We start from the raw sequence: 26,128 nt of genomic DNA, 5'->3' as shown, positions 1-26,128 counted from the left end.
TTTGTACTTAGGATTGTGTACAAAGATACAGGTATAGTCTCATTATCATATTTTTCAAATTTAGTGGGTTACAATTCCCAAGTGCATTAGAATTGTACAATAGTTGGAAGTTGTCAACTGTGCACACTTAGTTTAAATACAGGACACATTGAGAGACTAAACAAATTAGTCGTTTGGTTTTTTATCACTAAAAATTTGCATTTAATGTTTTGTATGAGACCTTCACATATTATCATTTATAGTGGGTCATGTCGTTTTTAGATTGGACAGCTGGCTTTTAAAGGAATGAGAAGACTCAATAGAATCCAGTCAATTGTGTTTGAGACTGCCTACAACACCAATGAGAACATGCTGATTTGTGCCCCTACTGGAGCTGGAAAGACCAACATTGCAATGCTTACAGTTTTGCATGAAATTCGCCAGCATTTTCAACAAGGTGTTATCAGAAAGAATGAATTTAAGGTAGGAAATTAACAAGTCCGACAACAGCTTTTTTTTTTTCTGACAACAGCTTTTTAAATTGTAAAATTTAAAATCATTTTGCAGTTGTACATGTTACATGAGATCTGGAAGTTTTTAAGGATATTATACATGAAGTCATGTAAAGAATGCTGCATGATTTACTTCATTACTTTTAGGCAATCCCTATTTGTGTTATGAAAATCCCACTACCCCTGTGAAAGCTATGAAATGCACTTAGCTTTGAAGCACCAGTTTTCAAAGTGATAAGGCTATATCAACAAATTCCATTGTCCTGTAAACAGCTGCACACTTATGCAACAAAGATAAGTACTTTTCATATATCACTATTAAGATTTTTCGCCCTAAGTGGCTAGAATCATATTTCACAATAAATAGTGACTTGTATTGACGTTGTAGTTTTTGCTCATTCATCAAGCTAGTGTTTCTTTGGCGCAGATTGTATATGTTGCTCCAATGAAAGCGTTGGCAGCTGAAATGACAAATTACTTCAGCAAACGTCTAGAGCCACTGGGCATCATTGTGAAAGAATTGACTGGTGATATGCAGTTGTCAAAAAGTGAAATTTTACGAACTCAGGTATGTTGTATACTTAGATTTTTGTTGTTGTTGCTTAATACCATTCTTTTTTCTTTTTCCAAGCAATTGTTAAACAACTATACCTTAAGTAACTATAAAACATAATACGAATGTGACATGGTGAACTTCTTTTTTTGTAACCACAGCCTATCCTCTACAGGAGAGGTTTTTGCTGGTGCTTTGTTCTATTATAGCCCTTCTAACTTCCATGATTCTTGCCATATCTTGAATATTGTTAGATTCCTGGTGTAGATTTTAAGTCATTGACAGTAAATGTTGATCTTTTAAAACAATAGGCAATGAGGATTTTCGTAAGACCAGACTTCAGTTTTAAGAACAGGAAAATGTATCTTTATACTTTATATGTTATAGATCTTTAAAGGATCCCACTAGCATTCTAAAGTATTCCATAAGGATGGTTTAACGTATATAAAAAAGTTTTTAGTCATTCTGTATTTTAGCAAATAGGAAGCTACTAAATCTTGCACTGTATATAGCACTATATTAGGTGAAATGTATGACAAGCAGGGCATTTAAGATACCGTTCCTGCCTTCAAGGATCTTATGACTGAGTAGACAAAAACTACATTAGAACTACAACTAGATTATCATTAATGGATGCAACATGTAAGTAGATGATGTTCATAGTGCTTGTAAAAAATAAAATAATGTATAACCAGATATTAATGGGACAATTCAGGGGAGATTAATGGAAAATAGATGATGTAGCTTTTGAAACAATGAATAGACATGTAATTTGAGGGGCTTCCCGGGTGGCGCAGTGGTTGAGAGTCCGCCTGCCAATGCAGGGGACACGGGTTCATGCCCCGGTCCAGGAAGATCCCACATGCCGCGGAGCGGCTGGGCCCGTGAGCCATGGCCGCTGAGCCTGCAGGTCCAGAGCCTGTGCTCCGCAATGGGAGAGGCCATAGCAGTGAGAGGCCTGCGTAATGCAAAAAAAAGAAAAAAAATGTGATTTGAGGGTATCTTCATTTCCTAGGGCTGCCATAACAAATTATCACAAACTTTGTGGCTTAAAATAACAGACACTTAATTCTCTCACAGTTCTGGAGGTCAGAAGTCTGAAATCAGGGTGGCGGTAGGATTTAGTTGCTTCTGGAGGCTCTGATAGAGTATCCTTTTCGCATCTCTCTCCTAGTTTTTGGTGGCTGCTGGCAGTCTGTACACACATCACCCCAGTCTCTGCCTCAGTCCTCACATAGACTTTTTCCCTGCATTGTCCTTTCCCCTAATTTTCTAAGAACACTATTTTTAGATTTAGGATCCACCCTAATACATATGATCTTATCTGCAGGTCCTTACCTTAATTATGTCCGTAAAGATCCTTTTTCCAAATAAGGTTACAGCCACAATTTCTGGGTAGACATGTGTTTTGGGATGCCACCATTCAACCCATGACAATGGGTATGCCAGGTATACTGAACCACATAGCAAAGAAAAAAATCAGGTTCCAGTTAAATGTATTTTGGACTTGATAAGGATAGAGTGCATTATAATAAACATTTCAGTCAGTTTTACCAGTTATTCTTAAGTTTGCCTTTCATAGACACTTTTTTTTTTCATAGACACTCTTGAAAAAATCAACTCTTAATATTTATATACAGGCATGTTCATTGTAGTATTTTTAAAAAATATAAAACAGAAAGAGTAAGAAGAAATTAAATATCTATGAATAGAAGACTAGTTAAACAATATGAAATTTCACTTGATAAAATAAAATATTCCTTAAAATGGTGTTTTCTGGGAATTTTTAATGGCCTTAGAAAGTGAAGTTTAGAAAAAAATACAGGAACAGCTCTTTATGTTAATACAATTATGTATTCTATGCAATAACCAAAACGCTATCAGGAGGAATAATTATAGTAGTTATGTCTGGTGGTAGGATTATGGAAGATTTTTTCCCCACTTTTTCTACTGTAAGACTGTGTTAATGTTATAATCTAAAAAATAAGCATAATTTTTATTTTACTCTAGGAATCATTGTTTTATTCAGCATAATTATTTTTCTTCGATATAGTTGTTTCATAACCTATCACCCAATTACCTAATTTTTTGGTAAAGGCTAGGGAAAGGAAACTAAAATTTATGGGACACCAGCTAGCATGATGCTCTTGTCACTATGCTAGTTGCCCTACAGACATAACAATGCAGTTCTGTTAAGGAGAGTAAGGCTTATTGAGGTAACAGGTCTTGCCTGGGCTCCCATTTCCAGTAAATCATGTAGATAGGATTGGATTTCAAGTCTTCAAATTTCAAAGTTTGTGATAAATTTCTACTAAAATATGTCACTTTTGCCCATCTTTTATATCCACAGTTTGTTGTTTTAGGTGGTGATGGTGGTGGTTTAAACCACCAAGATACTGAAGGAGCTTGGTAGTATTTGAAAGAAAATCAGTAAAATGAGGGTTTGTCATGTGAGGGGAAAAATGCCTATCTATAGATGTTTAGTTTTCAAGTCAGTTCAATATAATGTGTATAGCAAATAAATGAAATAATTAATTTTTAAAGTTACTGAAAATAACAAAATTACCTTATTTAGAGATCAAAAGTTGGGAAAGTAAAGGTGTGTTAATTTTTTAAAGAAATTCCAAAATGCCACCATTTTAGGACTTAGTGATTAATAATGAAGGCTCTAGTTAAGAGTACTTTTAGAATTTTGGAAAATTTCCCGAAATGTAGAGATAGTGAAGGCTTTAGTTCACTGAAGCATTTGTTTTTGTATTAATAGCTTTAGTTTTTGGAATGCTAAAATTAAAAAATTTTAAACTCATCTCTAAATTGTAAAATAGAATTTTGTCATATCAGTGGTGACAGTATTTGTTACTATTCTTTTAGTTTGTGAAGGACTGATATTCAACTCTTCTCAGGGTATATGACAGTACCAGTTGTTAAAATATTGAAATATTTTTTAGCTCGTTGGGAAATGGATACTGCTAAGAACCCTCCAAGTGCAGCTCCTACCAACTCATAATCCAGCAATTAAAGGGTTAGTACCTGGACCAGCAGGAGGCCTCTAGGATGTAGTTTTAGCCCTAGGGCAGCTGTTCCTATTAGTTGGTTTTCTTGAAGTTAATCACCCTATTTCCTCCTTTCCTGTACCAATGCTGACTTCCCCAGGCCTCAGTTCTGGTCTGGGGTGGGAATGAAAGAATACGTTTGCCTGTCAGTCTGGCATCCTTACCACCCTGCCTTTCTGGTGGACAGTTGTCCATTCATACTGGTTGTTAAATACTTTAAATATTATACCTGATTTTTTTATTAATACTACTAGAGTTTAAAGATTTATTAGTGAAGACCAGTATCTGTTTCAGTAAAGGTTAGTAGATAAAAGCAATGATCAAGGATGTAGCTCTGGTTATTAATGACAGTTTCCTTCAATTAAAAAAATTTCTTTTACCATATTTATAGTAGCCTCTTTAAAGTCATTGCTGAACACAGCATGTGGCCCATTAGGAGCCAGATTTCATTGACTGCCTTTTTTTTTCTGTGAATGAGTCACATCACCCTGTTGCATAGCTAGTAATTTGGGGTTGAAAATAAAAAGTTTTAGCAACTCTAGATTCTATTCATCCAGCCTTTTCCTTGAAACATTTTAAATTTGATATTGTTAAAAAATATAGAGAATTATCACCTAAAAACAAGAATAACAATTATATTTATATATAATCACTTTAGCTAAGAAATTTTTATTCTTTTTATATAATTTGTAGACTTGGCACTTTGAACTGAATCATGTTTAAAATATTGTCTTTATACAATAAAGAGAAAGGATTTTTACAGATTTGTGTAACAGTACAATGTTATGTACAGTTTCTATATTTATGGACACATTTGTAGAAATAGTGTTATGTATGATAGCTTTCAGGGCTAGCTGAACATATAATTGCAGAGATCATTATCTTAAAACTACACATCAAGGGGCTTCCCTGGTGGTGCAGTTGTTGAGACTCTGCCTGCCGATGCAGGGCACACGGGTTCGTGCCCCGGTCCGGGAAGATCCCACATGCCGTGGAGCGGCTGGGCCTGTGAGCCATGGCCGCTGAGCCTGCGCGTCCGGAGCCTGTGCTCCGCAATGGGAGAGGCCACAACAGTGAGAGGCCCGTGTACCGCAAAAAAAAAAAACTACACATCAAGACACATAGACTGATAGATATTTTTTGTGTGTGTGATTTTTACTTTCATAATGTCTTATGAAGTCACACAAATTAGATAAAAATTTGACACATAACCGTCTTTATTAAAAATAAAATTTCCTGAAACTGGAACCATTCTAGAGCATCTGAGACCATACCTATGATATAGCCTACCTAAAGAAATGAGTTTTATATCCTGGTGGGTACAATGAAATTAAGGGAAGAAATTAAGTCAGTTTGTTCCTCTTTTATTACTTGCAAGTCCAGACTTACGAAATTTTCTGTAAATGTTAAGTTTGACTTTGGTAATCTTATCTCACTGCTATGCCGTATCCAGGGTTCTTCTTCTGTATCTTTCTGCTTTAGTCTTTCTGTATACCGTTAACAGACCAGTTAAGAAAACAAAAAAACAAAACAGACCAAAAAATCCCCTGCATTGACCTACTAGAGAATGGACTTGAGGATACGGGGAGGGGGAAGGGTAAGCTGGGACAAAGTGAGAGAGTGGCATGGACATATATACACTACCAAACGTAAAATAGATAGCTAGTGGGAAACAGCCACGTAGCACAGGGAGATCAGCTCGGTGCTTTGTGACCACCTAGAGGGGTGGGATAGGGAGGGTGGGAGGGAGGAAGATGTAAGAGAGAAGAGATATGGGGACATATGTATATGTATAACTGATTCACTTTGTTATAAAGCAGAAACTGACATACCATTGTAAAGCAATTGTACTCTAATAAAGATGTTAAAAAATTTTAAAAAACCAAAAAACCCCTGCATTGATTTGGTCTTTTGCGTTGCTGTAGAGAGGCAACTCTTAAAATTGATATGGGGACACCCAGAGTTTGCTAAGACTCTGCACGGGATCAGCGAAGTTAAAACCAGTTTTTGTAATAGTATTATGATGTTATTTTCTTTTACTCTCATTTTCTCACAAGAATAGAGTTTTCCAGAGGCTACATAATGTGTGATGTCATCATCACTGACAACTAATGGAACGAGTACTTTGTAATTTTGTGTTGTAAAAATTTCTTAGTTTCAATTTCTCAGGTAAGAAGTATTGATAGATATAACCCAGAAAAAGAAAAGCTGTTTGGGGCCTCAGTAATTTTTAAGAGTGCAGAGGAGTCCAAAAGGCAAAACGTTTTGAGAACTACTATTATAGGGGAAAGCTCCTTATGTATGACATTGGATTCTCTTCATAATCTACATCCAGCCTGATTTTCAGCCTAATGTTCCCAGCTGCTTTCCAATATAAACTTCAGCCAGACCATTTCTGCTTTTTCTAAAATAACATTACTCAACATTTTCTCAAATGAACTTTGCTAATTAGTAAGTTTTGTCTTGCGTTTTCTTTTTCATGATGTCTTCCTTTATTCATTGACATTTCTCTAAATCTTATCCATTCTACAAAACTCAGTTTGAACTCTAAGTACTTTATTTCTTCTTGCCTGAGTCCAACAGCACCATTCATTTATATTCATGAAATAATACCTTGACCCCAAAGAACATGCTTTTGGATCTGGTGTGGTCTTAGAAATCTGGGCAATCTCAAACAAAATTTTGATTGCTCTTATACCGTATTCAGTTGTGTTAATGAACTGATGCTAGTGAAAGAGTATTTTTGGAAAGAAAAGGCAGGTAACATTTGAATTCAAATTATGGGCCAGTCACTATGCTAAGTGCATATATACCTCCTCAGTAAGTCATTACAAAAGCCTTGTTGAGTAGTGTCTCCATTTCACACATACAGGAAGCAAAACTCATTAAAATCTATCTCGATTTATATATTATATATTCAGAAGGTTGATGAGCATCTCTTTGTCTCTCATTTGCTTGTCTCTGTACTTCCCTAGATCTGGGCAGGGGCCATGTGCTTGGCCTCTGTAATAGTTTATAAGTGGAACCTCGTATTTTGTGCTTGCTCTTTATTCTCCTCCAATGTACCCCTACTATCCATGATGGTTATTTCTGTAGACCTGAAACTATATAGTTATTAACCTCTTCACACTATCCTTCTACCTATTCTCACATGCTCACAGATTAATAGACTGTGCTGCTATCACTGCCTTTGAGATTGGGCTGTAGAGAGAGCAAAGCAGGAGTATTGCAGGGCATGTGGGAGTACAGACACACTCAACTTTTATTTTTGAATTTCCTACTTTCCCTACTTTTTCCACTTTTATAATTTTTAATAGCTTTTTAATGATTCCCATTGTATATTTCCTTTGGTAAGTAAGTTTCCTAATAATTAACACAATTAAATATAATCTTAAATTTTCCCTCTCTTTTTTTTGCTTTTTCATATTTTACTACAGAGGTACTTCTGATGTATTATTAGTTAATATGTAATTTGTAAACTGCTACTTCATATCCTACCCATACAAAATCATTTTACAAAAATATTCTAAAAACTAGTAGATAAAACGTGTTCTGTGCTGGGCTGTTACTGGAAGGTATCATTCCCTGTCATTTTTAAATACGTTTTCAGTGTTGTTTATCTTTTTTTTTTTTTTTTTTTTTAGTATGGGAAGCCAAATTAATCTCATTTGCAAATTCTCTGTCATGCTCTTCTGATCATATTATTTCCTTGCTCATAAATTTTCATTGGTTCTTTACTGTTTAGTGAATTAAGTACAACTACCTAGCTTGTTAAGAATCTTGTATAAATTAAGTATAATGCGAGATGTGATCTGTTTTGTGGTTCGCTAGGGATTTTCAGGTCTAGCAGCAGTTATGATTTTATTGAGGTTTGATATAAAATTTCCTTTTACAAGAGAGAATTATATAATTCTAAGATTTATTGTCAGAAGAAGTAGTCTGTGTAGGCAACAGATACCTCTTTGGTGTTCAACTGAAAAGCAACTTTGAACAATTTAGTAAATTTGTCATCAGCGAAAACATCAATCTACTTTTCCAACCTTATTTTTCATTATTCTACATCTACTGTTAATTTCAAATGTCTCCCCCTAAATGTACTCTTTATCAAAAATTGCTATTTTAAAATACTCATTTTGCTTTTCAGTGGTTCAGCTGAGCAGTTGAGCTTTTTCTTATACTCTTTCCTCAACTCAGATTATCCCTTCTGCATTCTTTCCTAGTATCATAGATGCAGTATTCTTTTAAATCTCACTGAAAATACTGGTCAGAAATTTTAGAAAAAGTTTCTCCTCTCCTAGCAGTAACTCTGTATCAAAGCAAGGCATTTGCTCTGAGTTCTGAAATCATTATCCTTTTCAAAAAATTTGCTCATCCTTATCCTGGGTGGAGTTTATCTCTGCAGCTTTGGAAGTTGAAATGGGTTATTTCAGGTTTTGTTTTTGTTCCCATTTTGGCTGGGGATGAAGGGAGCTTTGTCAAATCTGTTAGGCCCAGGCAACAGCAAAGGGAACCCTGAATTTCTGTTGTATTATTCTGCCAGCTCAGAGCTCATCCAGCAACCTTAGTTGGGAGGGTGTGTGTGGTGTGTATATATGCATGTGCTTATGTCACATTCAGTGTTCCTGCCCCAATTTACTCTTCTCTTAAGGGGATTCTTCCTCTGGCATATATTTTATTGATTATTTCACTGAAAATGTGTATATACTTAAGGGTGGAGGGGAGGAAAAAGGGGAGGGAAAATGGTTAGAAATTACACATCCTCAGGTTACAGTTTTATCTGGATATATGTGTATATGTTTCATTTAATGTTGCTACCTTTCTGTATAAAATCGGAGGATATCTTTATTGTATCTCCAGTTCTAAAGGGTATTTTTGCTGGATATAGATTTGTAGGTTATAAGTTCTTTTCTTTCACCACTTGAAAAATGTGTCACTTTTTCTGACCTCCAAGGTCTCCAAAGAAATATTCACTGCCATTCATATTGCTGTTCCCCTACAGGTAATTTGTTTTTTCTTTCTCTTGATCACCTTTCAAGATTCTTACTTTAACTTTGCTTCGTGTCTATAGATTTATGTCTTTTGTCAGGTTTGGGAAATTTTTATCCTTTATTTCTTCAGCCCTTTACTTTTTCTCCTTTCTTTGTTGGACTGCACTGATGGGAATGTTAGTTTTTTTGTTATTGTCCCACAGGACCCTGAGATCTGGTTTTCTTTTTCTATTCTTCAATATGTTTTCTCTGTTGTTCAGATTGGATAATTATGATCCATCTTTGAGTCCACTGATTCTTTCATCTGTTGTCTGAATTCTTGCTATTGAGCCCTACCAGTGAGCTTTTAATTTAGGTTGTTGTAGTATTCAGTTCTCAACTTTTTTTTGGTTTTGCTTTATGTTTCTTTGCTGAGACTTTGTTTCATTTGTTTTGAGTGTGTTTGAAACTGTTCTTTAAAGGATTTTTATGGTAGTTGCTTTAAAAGTCTTGTCAGATAATTCCAACATCTTTGTCATCTCAGTGTTGCATGTTTTTTCTCATTTGAGTTGAGATTTTCCTGGTTTTTATGTTATTTTCAGTCATACTCTGTACATTTTGGGTATGGTGTTATGAGACTCTGGTTCCTACTTAAATCTTGTTACCTGTTACTCTCTGGCTGGGATAGTTGTCAGGACTTTTCCCACACATGTCCCCAAACCCTCAGTGCTAGTCTCATTACACAATAAGGTTGGGGAGGAACAATTTTTTTTTTCATGCTGTTTGGCTGGTGTTGTCAAAAAGTTTCTGTTCATGGGACTTCCCTGGTGGTGCAGTGGTTAAGAATCTGCCTGCCAATGCAGGGGACACGGGTTCGAGCCCTGGTCCAGGAAGATCCCACATGCCGCGGAACACCTAAGCCCATGTGCTGCAACTACTGAGCCTGCATTCTAGAGCCCGCAAGCCACAACTACCGAGCCCACGGGCCACAACAACTGAAGCCTGCGTGCCCTAGGGCTGTGTGCCACAGCTACTTAGCCTGCATGTTGCAACTACTGAAGCCCGCGTGCCTAGATCCCGTTCTCCGCCATAACAAGAGAAGCCACCGCAATGAGAAGCCCGTGCACCCCCACTCGCCACAACTAGAGAAAGCCTGTGCGCAGCAACAAAGACCCAATGCAGCCAAAAATAAAATTAAAAAAAAAAAAGTTTCTGTTCATCAGGGCTGCCCTCCATCAGTACTTTGTTTAGAGAAACTTCTTGTATCTTGGGTGTTTTGTTTTATTTTGTTTCGTGGGTGAGTTCTGTACCCTTTCACTTTCCTAGTTTTGAGCTTCTTCAGCACCTGGTTGGGATATATAGGAGTCAAAGAAAGAAAGAAAGGAACTCACTGCCAGGTTATTCCTTGAATCCTGAGATCCCTATGCAGTCTCACTTCTTATTTCCAATTTTTAAAGTCTTCTGATGTCTGTTTCATGTATTTTGTCTAGGTTTTTTAGATGTAATAAATAGGGTAAGATGAAATGTGTCTACTCTCTTTTGCCCAGCCATACAGACTTAAAATTATAATACAGTCAAATTTATCAACATCCTCTATGGTTTGTGCCTTTTTTTTTTTGGTTATATTTTCTTGGAAATACTAAGCATGATTTGGAGATATTGCTGGTTTGGTTCCAGATGACCACAGTAAAGCGTATATTGCAGTAAAGCGAGTCACATGAATTTTTTGGTTTCCCAATTCATATGAAAGTTATATTTATACCATACCGTAGTATATTAAGTGTGCAGTAACACTGTGTCTTAAAAAATAATGTAATACCTTAATTTAAAAATACTTTATTGCTAAAAAATGCTCACCATCATCTGATAGTGAAGGGTTGCCACAACCTTCAATTTGTGAAAAACACACTATCTGCAAAGCACAACAAGGTGAAGTGCAATAAAACGAGGAATGCCTATACTATGACCCAAGTTTATGAGATCCTTTTCCTATATTTTTCTTCTAATACATTTAAGGTTTTGTTTTTCGCATTTAAGTCTTGAATCTCCCTGAATTTTAGTTGTTATTTTGGTGAGGGCAGGGTTCTAATTTTATTTTTTTTACCTAAGGAAAGCCAACCATTTTCATCATCATTTTCTCTCTATACTTTCCTGGTAACTTTGAAATGCCATCTTTATGATATTCTAAATTCTACTGTTGTCTTATGGGTATTATGGGGCTTTTTGTTGTCACATTGTTGTATATGTCTGACCTGGCCTCGGGACTATGCCGTTTTAATTACTATTATTTCAGAATAAGTCTTGAACGTAAAGCAAATTCCACCTCCTTATTTTATTCTCATTTTTCAGAATAACCTTAGCTATTCTTCAGCCTTTACTTGAGCATTTTCATTTTGAAATCAGACTCGTAATTTCAGTACATCAGAGGACCTGTTGAGATTTTATAAGAATTGCAGTGGGTTTATGGAATACTTCGGGGGAGAATTGATACTTGTATCATGTCATCTCTCCATCCATGACCATTGTATATTTTCCACTTTTTAGGTCCTTTTTGACCTTCAAAAATGTGTTATAATTTTCATCATGGGTCTTATATTATCTTTTTTAAGATTTGTTTCTGGGGATCTTATATTATTTGTTGCTGTCTTTTAAAATTCCTCTTATGTAATGGTTATCATTGGAGTTTAAGAACACTATTAATTTTTGTGTGTTTATATTATATCCCACAATCCTGCTAAATGCTCTTATTAATATTAATAGCTTATCTATAAATATCTTTGGTTGTCTATATACATGGTGATAACAATCTACAAATTAAAGCAGTTTTGTCTCAATAACTTTGAGAGTAGCCCAGCCTTAGACACTGATGTCTTTGGCTTTTCTATCTTAGTGTATGTGTGTTTGTGTTGTTTTAAATATTTCCTCTTATATGTTTTTGAACTAGAGAGGGTAGTTTACATCAGCTCATTCTGCTTTATTGAGTGAAAGTTACAAAATTCACTGTTCTCATGCTAATGGACAGCAAACAATTAAAATGATCACAGAATAATGACTAAGCTATATGTGTGTGATTACTAAGAAAGTTTTTTTGTTTTGGACGTCTGGAACTTCTAAATATTTTACTATTTAAAATTACTATTTTATTGAATTAAAAGTTGAAAACAGAGGACCATATAGTTAGCTCTGAGAAGAAAAACTTTCATAAACAGAAATGTAAAAGTAGTATAAAGTTCAGAAGTGCAAAAGCATTCAGCCTGTATTTTTTACTTGTGAAAAAGAGGCTTAACTATATTTGGAAACATCATTTGTCATTTTAAGTTTGGCTAATTGAATATAAATATACACTTAAAGCAAGTTTTAAAGTACTAGTGCTTCTTTGATTAATAGCAGTTCCAGACCTCATTTTAAGGGGAAAATCCTGATAAATTACTTTTGTGTCCTATTCTTAAAAAAAAAAAAAGATTCTTTAAATATATGAATCTTAAACCTCCTAATGACATCTGTAACCCTAAAATATTTTATTTTGTATTCTTTTCCAGGTAGACACATAACTGAAAAAAGTAGAGACTACTTTTAGTAACTTCACATCTAAAAAATTCATATGTATTCTATTTATAATAAAGATAAATTGACTCTTCTGACTGAATTAACCAGATCATTTTATAAAATTATCACTCGACCTAGTACTTTTAGATAGGAAATATAAAATGTTTTGCAAAAGAATACTAGAAGTGAGTTGTAACAAGGTTGATGTTTTAAGGGACACATTTGAGGTATATGAAAAACCATTCACCAACTATTTGCTGAATTATGAACTTGTATCTCTAAAAGTGTCTTAATCCTATATGCTTCTAAAGGGCTAATTTGTTGTGCCTCATTAGTAGTTTGGAAAGTATCAGAGTATTAGTTTGCCTTAGCTGATTTTAAATGGGTCTGACTAGTCTGTGTAGAAGATGAAAGACAATAAATAGCTCTTGGTGGATTGTGGCTGTGGGCATGAGGTATCAAGAAGATGTTCAGTGAGGGGACAGATGCTACTTGTGGAGAGAGCTACCCTGAAGTTTTGTGTGTGCCTAAGATAAATTTTGCTGCACACTTTTTCAATATTCAGTACGAGGGTTTTATGTTAAAGCTAAAACTAGGAACTTATTAACTTTGTGATTTCATTAGTTCTTTGTTTTATTTATTATTGCTTAGGGAGCAAAAATGAAAATTACAGAAATAATAATTTTAACTTTTATTATACTCAAGAACAGATTGTCCCAGTATATGTGTGGCAGTACAGTATTTTTGGGAAGCTGCTGAGTGAATGACAGAGTTCTATGGTCAGATAGTCAGGTAGTCTGATCCCTGTGAGAGACTGATAATCCTATGAGTATAAGAAAAACTAAGATGCCTTGCAGTGAACTTAACTTATCTAACTTTAACTTAGCATTTTCCAAACTTAATTGAATATAGATCATTTCTTTCCCAGAAAAATTATTACTAGAACTTGATTTGAGAAATGCTACCCTGGAACATTTTCACAGATTTAGTGAAGTCATTTTCCAGGGGGAAGAGTTAGTCTTACTTTTGATAGTTTTAAGAAATCAACCTCAGGTAAGTGTTCTATGTTGCTGTGGTCTTTGGTATAATGTATTTGGTTCTGACCAAATCTGAATATATTAAAAGTACTTTGTTTTAAACCAAACTTTCTTTTCAACACTTACAACTCCTTAAAATATTTTATGGATAATTATGCTTTTAAAATTTTGTACTGTTGATATATGTATTCAAGAAAATTCTATTTGTTGCTAGTAGTGGCTTGCAAAGCATTTTTTTCTTAAAACAAATAACTCAAATACATTAATTATAAAAGGAATGTGAATTTTCAGCACAGTTACCGAATGGTTGAATATTTGGACTTTAATCATGGTCTAAAACTAATGACAAACTAACTCTTCAGGTCTTCCCGAGAATATGCAGAAATTACAGTATCAAATAGTGTACAGATTAAAGATTATATTTTTCTAGACAGTGTTGTTCTGTGCCAAAATAAGATCTCAAAAAAATGTTGTCTTTTTTAACGTAGTGTCTTCTTCATTGATGTCAGATTCTGTTTTAGAAATGTCAAGATATTCTTAGAGTAATGAAACTTTCTCCTCTAGGTAGAAGGCGTTTTTTTATTTGTCCATTTTTCCATGCCCTTTTATGACATTTAACGCAACCTCCTTCCACATCATACCAATTTAATTCTGATTCTGGTATTTTAGGACAGCCAATAGCCATTTTTATTGTGAGAAAATACAGTTTTTTGCTCTTGAATATTTTAGCAACAAACTACTTATCAGAGATCTTGGTCAATTTCTGTCAAATTTAAGACATTAATTAAAGTTTTTACTTCTTCTTTCTCTAATTTTCAATTTCAACTTACAAGAAATTTAAATATCACCAACTTTATTTTGTTTATGTTACTTGGCACTTATGTGTATATTAGGGTACAAATTGAATAGAATGTCATCTTCAAAAGGTTAGATTGCTAAAAAATCTTTGATCAAAAACCTTAGATCAGAATGATTGATTGGTAAAGCCCAGATCCAAGCTTTAGAGACCCTCCCACGTCTGTGTTCTGAAGAAGGCCCTTTCATTTCTTATGTATTTCCTATTACATAGAAGCAGAACAAGCAGGAAAAATAGCTTGATGGGTATATTTTTAATTTTGTGCTTATTAGATTGTTTACTTTCATTTTTCTCATACTTAACTTCACATTTGAGAGTTTTGCACTTAAACTGGTATTCTGGATTTCAAAAGAAACAATAATGTAAAAAAAAATACTACACTTAAGCATATTCTGAACATCTTATGTACAGAAACTTGAAGTGTTTGTTGCATAAGTCATACAGTTTGGTCAAAATCTATGCAGTGGGCATCGTATAACTTTTGGTTGGCTCATGTAAATAGAATTTGGGTCCATTTAACATTCTGGACATAGTTCTGACAGGTTGGAGGGTAAATTGGATGTAATATACCAAAATAACATTTTCCTAGCAGACAGTTTTGAACCTGAATACATGGTAGGACAAAATAACTTCTTATAAGAATAGTGAGTTTGGTTTAAACATGTAGATCATGAAAAGGTGTCTGGAGTTATAAAGAAAACTGAGTTGGAAGGGCAAACAAGTCCAAAAAGACTCTGGTAACATTTCTGGAATAAGTTAGAAATATAATGTCACCTGGGTTTTCACATATAATTCCTAATGGATCTGGTGAAACGTGCTAAATGCTCTGTACTTGGGGGTTAGGATTTCCTGAATCTTATTAACTTTGCCCTTCCAGTTTCGTAAAAGGTTTCATCTCTTTTACATGGGTGTATTTAAACAAACAAACAAACACAAAACAGCAAGATAATATAGACTAAAGGTAGTTGAGAAAGGCAAAGGAAAATATGGGCCAGGTTAAAAAGAGGAGCCCAGAACAATACTGATGCACTAATGTATGTAACATTATGGAGAGAGGCCTGACCTGGTTTATAAATCACAGTGACCCTTTCTTTGCCCAGGAAAAGCTATTCTTGAGGTAAGAAGCAAAAATATTTCCCAAGGGCTCTTAAAAAGAGAAAGATAAGTGATCTGATGAAACAAAGTGTCAACAATGTCTGTCCAGTAGATTCAATGATAGGTTTTATGGACCTTTTAAAAAAACAATAGGTCTGGCATGTAGGAATCTATGGGTCTCTATAAAGTGGAAGGGTAATCTGTGTTTCCTTTTCACTTAGGGAATTACAAATATGCCATATGTCCCCATGTTCAAGTATTATTCAGTATCGATGACTGCCATATATTTGCTGGGGTTCTCACTGCTTGCTTTGCATGGTAGTGCAGGACTGTGAAAATCACCATGCAAACTGAAACCATGCAACATGATCTTCATAATGGAAAAATATTTCCAGAGGGGTTTTGGGCAGCAACCTGTAGTCAAGCACATTCATGTTTTTACTGCAAAACTTTCCACACCAAGTGTAAATTTACATATCAGTTCAGGTCAGGTTTTGCCAGGAAAGATTAAAAAAATACTTTGTCTCTCAGAGTTGGGTTTTTTTTTTTTTTTTAATCTTAGAATTGGAGGTACAATTATGGACCTGCATTAGGTGTCTGTGGGAAAATGCATTCACGTTAACAAATTTGGAGGCCAGAAATATGTAGCACTGCCTTTGGTTAGTTTTGGAAGCATTGGTAGGGGCCTGGGGCGCCTTTCCTAGTTTGTGACCTTCATTTTATCCTGTATCAGAAATTCAGAAGCCTGGATAAGGAACTCCAATAGGATAAGATTTAGGTGTAAGGTAGGAAATAGTATAATTGCGTTGCATCCTAAGATTTGAAGCAAACTTACGATAGGCATTTAACTTTTATTTTCTATAACTGAGTTAATGCCCAACTATAAAGTAATAAAGTGGATCAATTTTACTCTTAAAGATGATTTTCAGTTTTTAAAATATTTCATATAATTATAATTGAAAAAATCTGCTTTGCTTTATTTTATGTAATTCAAATGGAAAACTGGGATATTAATATTTGTATTGGTCATGCAAATGAGTCTCTCCATCTTGAGGCAAATTTTAATGTGTAAACCTGGATTTATATTGGAAATCAGCATGAAGGAATGACCTAAGGGCACTGTTCTCAGACATGTTTGAATCATAGACCAGTGAAAATCTGATGAAAGCAGTGGACCCTGTCCCCTGGAGTTTGGATTGGGGGAGCAAATATGCACAAATATATGCAGTTCTGCACAGTATGTTCTAACGGTTCACTAATTTCAGGCAAGGGAACCCTTGTAACCATTCTTTCATAAAGCAGAGGGTGCCATGACTTGGGAATTACAATCCTAGACTACCTTGGTTGGGCACAGCATTCACTGGAATCTATACAGACTTGCATGGCCCTTAGTTTTAGTAGGACACTACAGATTTTAGCTGTGCTGTGCTGGCTGTTTTCCTGTATTGGGGATCAAATGTTTTATGTAAGAGTGGTGGCACATATATATATTGTTAGGTACTACAATAATACCATTATTTTGTCAGTCATGACATAAAAGCACCTGAAAAGTTTTGTAAAATTTATTCTATAAAAAGTGTGCAGTTATAAAAAAACATAGATTTGGTTAGTGAGCTTCCTATTTTATAAAAGTTAGATGTGATACACATATGCAATGGAATATTACTCAGCCGTAAAAAAGAATGAAATAGTGCCATTTGCTGCAACATGGATTTACCTAGAGATTGTCATAGTGAGTGAAGTTAAGTCAGAGAAGGACAAATATTGCATGATATCACTTATATGTGGAATCTAAAAAAACGGTACAAATGAACTTATTTACAAAAGAGAAATCGAGTTACAGATGTAGAAAACAATCTTATGGTTACCAGGGGAGAAAGGCAGGGAGGGATAAATTGGGAGATTGGGATTGACATATTCACACTACTGTATATAAAATAGATAACTAATAAGGACCTACTGTATAGCACGGGGAACTCTACTCAATACTCTGTAATGACCTATATGGGAAAAAAATCTAAAAAAGACCGGATATATGTGTATGTATAACTGATTCACTTTGCTGTACAGCAGAAAGTAACACAACATTGTAAATCAACTACAATCCAATAAATTTTTTTTTAAAGAAAGATTGATTCTTGAAGACTCTAGGGCATATACACTTCATGAGTCTTGATGATACAGCATGCATTTTTCAGATATTGGTATATAGCCAGTAACATATGATAGTTCCAGGGAAGCTGTACTGTCTTGGCAGGCATATTTTACTCTTTGAACAGTCAGTTCTTCTAAAACTGAGCTGCCTTGGGTAGGGCAGGGACTTTATAATTCAAGCATATCTTCAAGTTTCTTCCCCCAAGGCATCCACAGAAACATAAGAGCATTCTATATACTCATTAGTATCTGAGATATATTTTGAAAATTTGAATTTATTCTTATAATTTACCTCTGGAATTAAAAAAAAATCTCTGCTTAAAGGATCTGATGAATAAAAACATTCTCTGTTAATCTGAATTCTTGCACTTTCTTGAACAATACCAAATGCTTATGCTTTCTTCAGAAATTTCTAGTTTGATATGGTGTGATGTCAGTGAGAAAATACAGTCTTATAATAATATCCTGAGAGCTTGATAGGTCAGGGCAATTTTTTTAGTTCTTGATTTGAAAGCAAGTTTTCTGTTGTTGACAGTGCTTTGGTTACTCTCCAAGGAAGTTGTTGTCAAAAAAGCTCATCTCATAAACACTGCAGCAGAACTACAAAGTTGCTATAAACCTAAAATGCAAGTCCAGAGCTGGCTAATTTTAGGATTTGTAGGGAGCTGTGCTTTCTGTAATTTCTATGACTGATCGAAATAGCTTCTCTAAGATGTATAGTTTTCGTTTTCACAGTATTGTAAAAAAATATTTTTCATGTATCAAAACTAGAAATATATGAAATCTTATTTTTGCAAAGCTTTGTGCCACTACAGCTGTAAATAATTTTCCTTAAGGGTACTAATTGTACTTGGATTCATCATGGATTTGAACTTTTTTTAATTCATTACATAAAAATATTTACTGCCTATTGTTCTTGGATAAAGTCATCCCAACGTTAGAGGGCACGCCTATTCATATTATGATAAATATTATGTTAGATCACATATTTTAAACCATTTTGTATCCTGCAGGTCATTTTCTGTGTATTTTGTTGTGTAGTTTTACATCTCTAACTGGAGCTTTGTGGCACTTTTGAAAATCAGTGTGAATTAAAAGTTAATTTTATCTTGAGAATTTCTGTATGCCACATTTTTTTTTTCTATTCCAAAGGATAACATGCTCATTGTAGGAAAGTTTTAAAAATACAGAAAATTACAGAGTTTAGTATATATCCTCTGAATCTTTTTTTGAGGCAAGGATGTATAACATTAAAAAATGAAAGTTGATTGTTTATTATTAAATTTTTCCAGTAAATATTTTTGCATATTATTAAGGATTAGTTCGTATTGCATGACATTTGATGGCTGCAGAGTATTCCCTTTACTGGATATAATATGTTTACTGTGCACTTCTGATGACTTTTACTTAAAAATAACATTTATTTACTTATTCATAGCAGACTGAATATTGAGGGAAAGGAGCTAAATAGGATATTTCAGAAACTAATTTGATATAGTGGAGAAAAAAATTTTCTCTTCTAGTTTTTAAGTTGATTCTTCATAAACTGCCGTTAAAGGGTTTCCTTTACATTCCCATTTATCAATCACATTACCATAAGCATAGACTTCCGTTTCTTTAAGTGCAGCGATTCACTGGGTCTAGTTGAAAGGGAACTAGAAAGCATTCTTTGTCTTTTCTGTTGATGGGTGATAGTTATATATATGATGCACTCCCCTAGGCGTACTAATAGGATGGGCCTTGGGTTATCTAGTTCCTGGTGTTCCACTTATAATTCTTTTTTTAAGTAAATTTATTTATTTGGGTCTTCGTTGCTGTGCGTGGGCTTTCTCTAGTTGCAGAGCACGGGCTTTAGGCGTGCGGGCTTCAGTAGTTGTGGCGCACGGGCTTAGTTGCTCCGCGGCATGTGGAATCCTCCCAGACCAGGGCTCGAACCCGTGTCCCCTGCATGGGCAGGTGTATTCTTAACCACTGCACCACCACGGAAGCCCCAGTTATAATACTTTTTTTCTCCATTATTCAGAGCGCCTCTGAATGCAAGCTAATTTTGGATCTGTTATATTTAAAAAATAAACAAAAATTATTTTCTTTGGTACTTTAATATGGTACCTTAATTCTCATTGCTGTCTAATTTGTATGTTGTAAATATTTCTTTTATCTTAAAGAAATATTAGGCACCTTATCTATAGCGTGTAAGGCATAGCACTTGTGTTGGGGAGTCAATCGTGTCTAAGGCAGGGCCAAGCCTCAAAAGCTAATAGTCTAAAAGAATAATATCTGTGGTCTTGCCTGTTTGCCTTAAAAACATTTTCATTGTATAGTGCTTTGTTCCCTCAAGTTATAGAAGACTAAAATATTTTAAATGTCTTACTGTTGTTATTTGATAAAACATATAAAAGGTCTTTTGGAGTTAGAACTTTGCACATAGTTGTCCTTCAACAAATGTTAGTTTCTTTCTGCATCATCATTGGGTTCTTTATTCTTCTCCTAACCCACTGTACTTCATGAGAAGTAACCCCAGGGTGTATACTTGATTTATGCTACACTGACACTTTGAACTATACCTGGCTGTTTCAGTCCAGGAGAAAAGAAAAAATTGATGGCTTTCCCCTCAGTTTTAGAAGCGACAGTATAGTTAAGTTGAGTGGCACTTATTTGGTACTAAGTAGAGTATCCTTTTGACTTAGCCCTTGGCAGAACAATAATCTGTGCAATTGATTAAGGAGAATACCTTTTGGGAAGGCTTGTTAAAAGAAGGCTTTTATGTTAAATTCGATCTTCTTTTTTGTAAGAGAATTAAAGCTATTGATTCATTCCTACATTTGAGACTTTTCTTACTAGAAAGGAAAATAATAATTATATTCTAAGGAAAGCACTAGATACTACTACATGTTATATTTAATGCAGGCGTGCTAGCTGATCTCTAAACATTTTATTTCAGGTTTATTGAGGTATAACTAATGTGCAAAAAACATACATATTTAAAGAACACAATTTAATGAGTTTTGACATATGCGCATACCAGTGAAGCCATCACTACAATCAAAATAATGAACATATTCATCAGCCCTAAAAGTTTCCTCACATCCCTTTGTAATCCATCTCTCACCATCTGCCACTCTCATCGCCAGGCAACCACTGAAATGCTTTCTGTCATTAAAATAAAAGTTTGTTTACAATAAAAAAAAATTATGTAAGTAGAATAATACAGTGTATGCTTTTTTAAAATCTGGCTTTTTTCACTCTATAATTATTTTGATATTTATCCATGTTGCATGTATTAATGGTTTATTCCTTTGTATTGCTAAGTAATTTTGTGTCACATGGGTATACCATGAATTGCTTATCCATTCAATTTTGATGGATATGTGCCTTGGTTCCAGTTTTTGGCTATTACAAATAACACTGCTATGAACATTCTTTTGCAATCATTTTTGTGGACATAGGGCTTTCATTTCTGGGTAAGTTCCTAGAGGTAGAGTTGCTGGGGATATGGTAGATGCATATTAAACTTTTTAAGAAACTACCAAACTGTTTCCAAAGTAGCTTTCACATCCTCTTTAATACTTCAACTCTTTAATTTTAGCTATTCTAGTGGGTGTGTGGTAACATCTCATTTTGATTTTAATTTGCATTTCCCTAATGACTAATGATGGTTGAGCATCTTTTCATGTGTCTTTTTGGCATCTGTATATCTTCTTTGGTGATATATCTTTTCAAGTCATTTGCCTTGTTTAAAGTATTTTAAGTGGGTGGTTTGTCTTACTATTGAGTCATAAGACTTTTGTATGGCTCTAAATACAAGTCTTGTGTTGGATATGTGCTTTGCAAATATTTTCTTACCATTAGTAGGCTTGCCTTTTCATGTTTGTAATAGTGTCCTTTGAAAAGTAAACACTTTAAATTTTAATAGAGTCCTAATTATTGACTTTCTCTTTCATAGTGCATGCTTTTTGTGTCCTGTTTTTAAAATATTTACCAAACCCAAGAGAAGTAAGATTTTTTCCTTATGTTTTCTTCTAGAAGTTTTACAGCTTTAGTTGATCAATTGTTTTTTTTTTTTTTGTGGTACGCAGACCTCCCACTGTTGTGGCCTCTCCCGTTGTGGAGCACAGGCTCCGGACGCGCAGGCCTAGCGGCATGGCTCACAGGCCCAGCTGCTCCGCGGCATGTGGGATCTTCCCGGACCGGGGCACGAACCCGCGTCCTCTGCATCGGCAGGTGGACTCTCAACCACTGAGCCACCAGGGAAGCCCTGTGATCTATTTTGAGTTAATTTTTGTGTAAGAGGTAGAGGTTCGTTTTTTTTTGAATATGAATATCTGTTGTTCTGACATCATTTGTTGAAAAGGTTATCTTTTTTCCATTGAATTACCTTGGCACCAATACTGAAAACGAATTGACCATATGTGTGACTATTTCTGAATTCTATTCTGTTTCATTGATTTGTATGTTTATCTTTACACCTGTACCACTGTCTTGATTACTATAACTATATAATATGTCTTGAAATAAGGTAGTATAAGTCCTCCGACTTTGTTCTTTTTCAGAGTTGTTTTGATTATTCCAGGTCTTCTCTTTTCCATATAAATTCTATATATTGTGGTTGATTTTTGATAACTTTTTTCCATCTATTATTATGCAATTTTACCTAGTAACCATAGAGAGAGAACATGTTATAAAAGTGTGAATTGGGGGATTGTAGCAGTTTCTTTTTAATTATTTTGCAAAACTTGAACCTCCTGAAAACATTGCTTTAATGGCAATGGAAGCTGAAGTGACTAAAAGAGATTAGAAATATTTTGAAAAGTAGGGAAAGATATCTACAACACCCTAGGATTATAGATCTTTTAAAAGTATTTAATTATTTTTAATACTTTTAAGTTTTCATTGTTTCTCTTCTCTTTTCAAAGCACATTCTTTCATTGCAGAAAAATTTTTAAATAGGCAAACAAAAACAACATGTCCAACTGTAAGTTATTGTAAGTGTATACTTTCTACTTCTCATTTTTGTGCCAAAATATATACATCTATTTAATGAATGGTAGTATGGCATAGTGGTATGTGGAAGTTAATTCATTTTATACACGTGAAGTGTTTAGAACGGTGCTTGGCAATAAATTCTTAATAAGCAATAGCTATCTTTTAATAAAACCATACACACAAGCTACTCTGTATTCTGCCTTTTTTATTATTTAACAAGGTACCATGCATGAACAGCTAACCATCCATGTCAATAGGTATATGTGTATGACAATTTTAATGTTAACTAATTGAACAAGCAGATTACTGATTGTTGCAAAAGGACCACCCAACACAAACCTGCCATGTATTCCTCATTAATTAAATTGGGAACCTAGAGCAGTGCTGTTCAGTACAGTAGCAACTAGCCACAGGTGACTATTTAAATTAAAATTTAATAAAATTAAAAGTTTTTTTCCTCATTTGTACGAAGCTCATTTCAGCCGCTCAGTAGTCACCAATGGTCACCAAATTAGATAATGCAGTTATAGAACATTACTACCATCACAGAAAATTCTACTGGACAATGACAGTATAGGGCTTAATGAAGCGTTGTGGTAATATAGAGAGCAGAAGCTTAGGCAGTGTACATGCATGCACATGCAGTTTCTTTTGTTATGGGGCATGCAGTGTTCCAGTATACAAAAGGGTCCTGGGACAGTTGAGAAAGAAGCCAAGTGTCACTCAGCCACTCCCCTTTTGTAGAATTCACACTTACAGTCTCTGGGCCTCAGTTTAAGGGAATGTTTACAAACATCAACCTTTTCTAGTTCTGAACCATTTTTTTTTTTTTTGCTGTACGCGGGCCTCTCACTGTTGTGGCCTCCCCCATTGTGGAGCACAGGCTCCGGACGCGCAGGCTCAGCGGCCATGGCTCAAGGGCCCAACCGCTCCGCGGCATGTGGGATCTTCCCAGAACGGGGCACGAACCCGTGTCCCCTGCATCCGCAGGCGGGCTCTCAACCACTGCGCCACCAGGGAAGCCTATGAACCAATTTTGATTCAATTCTCAATTGTACAGTTGAGAATTCCCTGCTTCTAGAGTCCCAGGGTCCTGCAGAGCCCTCTCCTCATAGTAGTACACAGCATTGTATGGGTGTTTTATGTTTTATTTAATTCTTGCTTGGATGTTTGTTTACAGTGTTTTCAAACTTTCCCGTTAGAGAAATCAGAAAGCGTGCATGATTGGTTGAAGGTTGCGAACAGCCCTGTAGAACACCAACATTTTAACACGTTCGAATTAGTAATTGGAAGTAGGCTTTTCATCAATTTGTCATTTCAAACGTTGTCATTACAAAATTATTCTTGATGCTATCCTTTTTAATTATTATCTATAGTCATATTAGAAACCAGCTTAATTTCCAGTCCACTTTCTTTTTATATTACATATCTAGGCATTGAATTTCCATATTGCTATGTTGATTATATTTTGCTCTGGAAAATACAACAGCACAGTTTTACAGCTTACTTATAATAATCACCATCCCTCCCCCACCTTCCTCTCCCACCCAGTGCTATATTTTGTATGAGGAGCTAAAAAGAAAATAACATAAATTTAAACCGCTTGATAAAATATGGAATAAAAAAGTAAGAGGAGGTGAAAATGAGGCACAATGAAAATTTTATCAGCACAAAAGAATTTGTTTCAACTTCTGGATGTTGTACAGATCTGAACTTCTGCCATGTATAACTAAGGACATTCAGGATAAAAATCATCGATCTAGCTCATTAAAACACTATGTATCTTTTTAATCAGTGAAGAAAGCTAATCATTTAAAATCACTATTTACTAAGCTACTTAAGCATAGTTTTAAACCAGTTGAAAACCCCAGAGTCTTAATGGTGAAATCTAAATATTATAGGTATGGATTTAGTTTAGAAATTAGTGTGGTATTTATATTTGTTATAGTGTTAATACTTCTTATTTCTCTAGTTGTCTTCTTTGTTTGGTTTTGGGATTGGTTTTTTTTAATATTATTGGTTTTTTAATATTACTGGTTTAAAAGACAACAACAATATTCTTTTGTATTTTCAAGGCGATTCTTGACTGTTTAAGCTTAATTTTTCAAGTGGCTGCACAAGCGTAATTAGTGTGTTTTTGATGGCAGTAATGATTTTTCAGTCCTTCATAAATCTAAACATTTTGCTTTTTCTAGTTTTTTTAATTTGTATTTACAGTTTTATCGAATTAAGCAACTAATAACCAAAATGAATTTTTAAACCTCATTTCATTAAGAGACATATCAAAAAATGGGAATAGAACCTGAAATGTGAAAGCTTTGATCTCTAAGAGAACAGATAGTTTTAAAAGGCTTAACCATATGTTTATACATAATGGAATTAGAAGGCTACCACTTTCAAGATCTCTTGATGAAATGTAAATATTATTTGCCGGGATAACTATTTGCCAGCATTAAAGCATGCCATTAAGAAGTAATGAGAGTTCTGTTTCGAAGAATGTCTCGTTACTTTTATTAGTAAGTAAGCTATAGATTACTTGGAAGCTTCATGGAGTTCTTAGTGTTAGTTGTTAAGTTATTATTTTTACTTTTGCAAGGTTTAATAGCTACTCATTAAATACATTAAAATGCTTTGAGTAAAAAAGCCCATTTCTATATATAAACTACTGTTTTCAACTCTTTTGTTCTTCTTAATATACTTGGGTTGGAGGGGGTAGTGAGAGTGCTATAATTTTTGATGCATAAAAATCTGTCTAGCGAATGCAAATTATTATATGAGATCCTTTTCTTAGAGAATAATTTAAAAGCACTCAGGAATCTAACTACCTTTGCTTTCACTGAGAACTTTTAGAACAGCTTTGCCTATTCCATGAGTATTCTTTTGCAGAAAAATAGCTTGTTTCATAGTATTAGAGGAATGAAGAGAGGAGTGGGGGTTATATTCTATTAATGTCTTTTTTCTTCTGTTGTATTTGTTTTACATCAACATTTAGTTACTTTTTTATCATGTGATGATTTCATATTCTTATAGACATTAACTAAATAAAAGTAGCAAAGTAATTAGAAAATTTATTTTTAAATTAGTTCAAGACCCCTGCTTGCAAAGTATATCATGCTAACTTACTGAAATACAGATCAAAAGCCAATAGAAAGTTTATTATTTTCTTCTTCCCAAAGTGAAAAATCAGAATTTCTTCTATTGCAAAATTATACTACAATACATAGCATCCTTAGAAGCAATCTGGTTTCCCTATAAACAAGGACCTAAAAATAAAAGGAAAAGTCAAGAGAACTATGATGCTCATCCCAAGTATTCTAATGACTTATTAAATTTCAGAAAAATCCTGCCACCATTAAGTGGTAAGATGGGAACTCACTAACCACAAATATTAGT

General features: G+C 34.5%; 1 protein-coding gene across 2 annotated transcripts in view; it reads left to right on the top strand.

The window, feature by feature from the left end:
- Positions 1-26,128, top strand: part of ASCC3 (activating signal cointegrator 1 complex subunit 3) — a 334,028-nt gene that overhangs the window by 97,008 nt on the left and 210,892 nt on the right. For both annotated transcript variants that reach the window (XM_079939010.1, XM_079939009.1), the window contains exons 9-10: positions 262-462; positions 919-1,059. In XM_079939010.1, coding sequence (XP_079795136.1) covers positions 262-462; positions 919-1,059 — 342 coding nt within the window. The remainder of the gene's footprint in view (positions 1-261; positions 463-918; positions 1,060-26,128) is intronic.

The sequence above is a fragment of the Stenella coeruleoalba genome (genome assembly GCF_951394435.1).
Source record: "Stenella coeruleoalba genome assembly, chromosome: 12".
In the NCBI taxonomy this organism is placed as follows: Eukaryota; Metazoa; Chordata; class Mammalia; order Artiodactyla; family Delphinidae; genus Stenella; species Stenella coeruleoalba.
The sequence above is the reverse complement of the archived record's forward strand: the minus strand, read 5'-3'. Positions and strand labels throughout refer to the sequence as shown.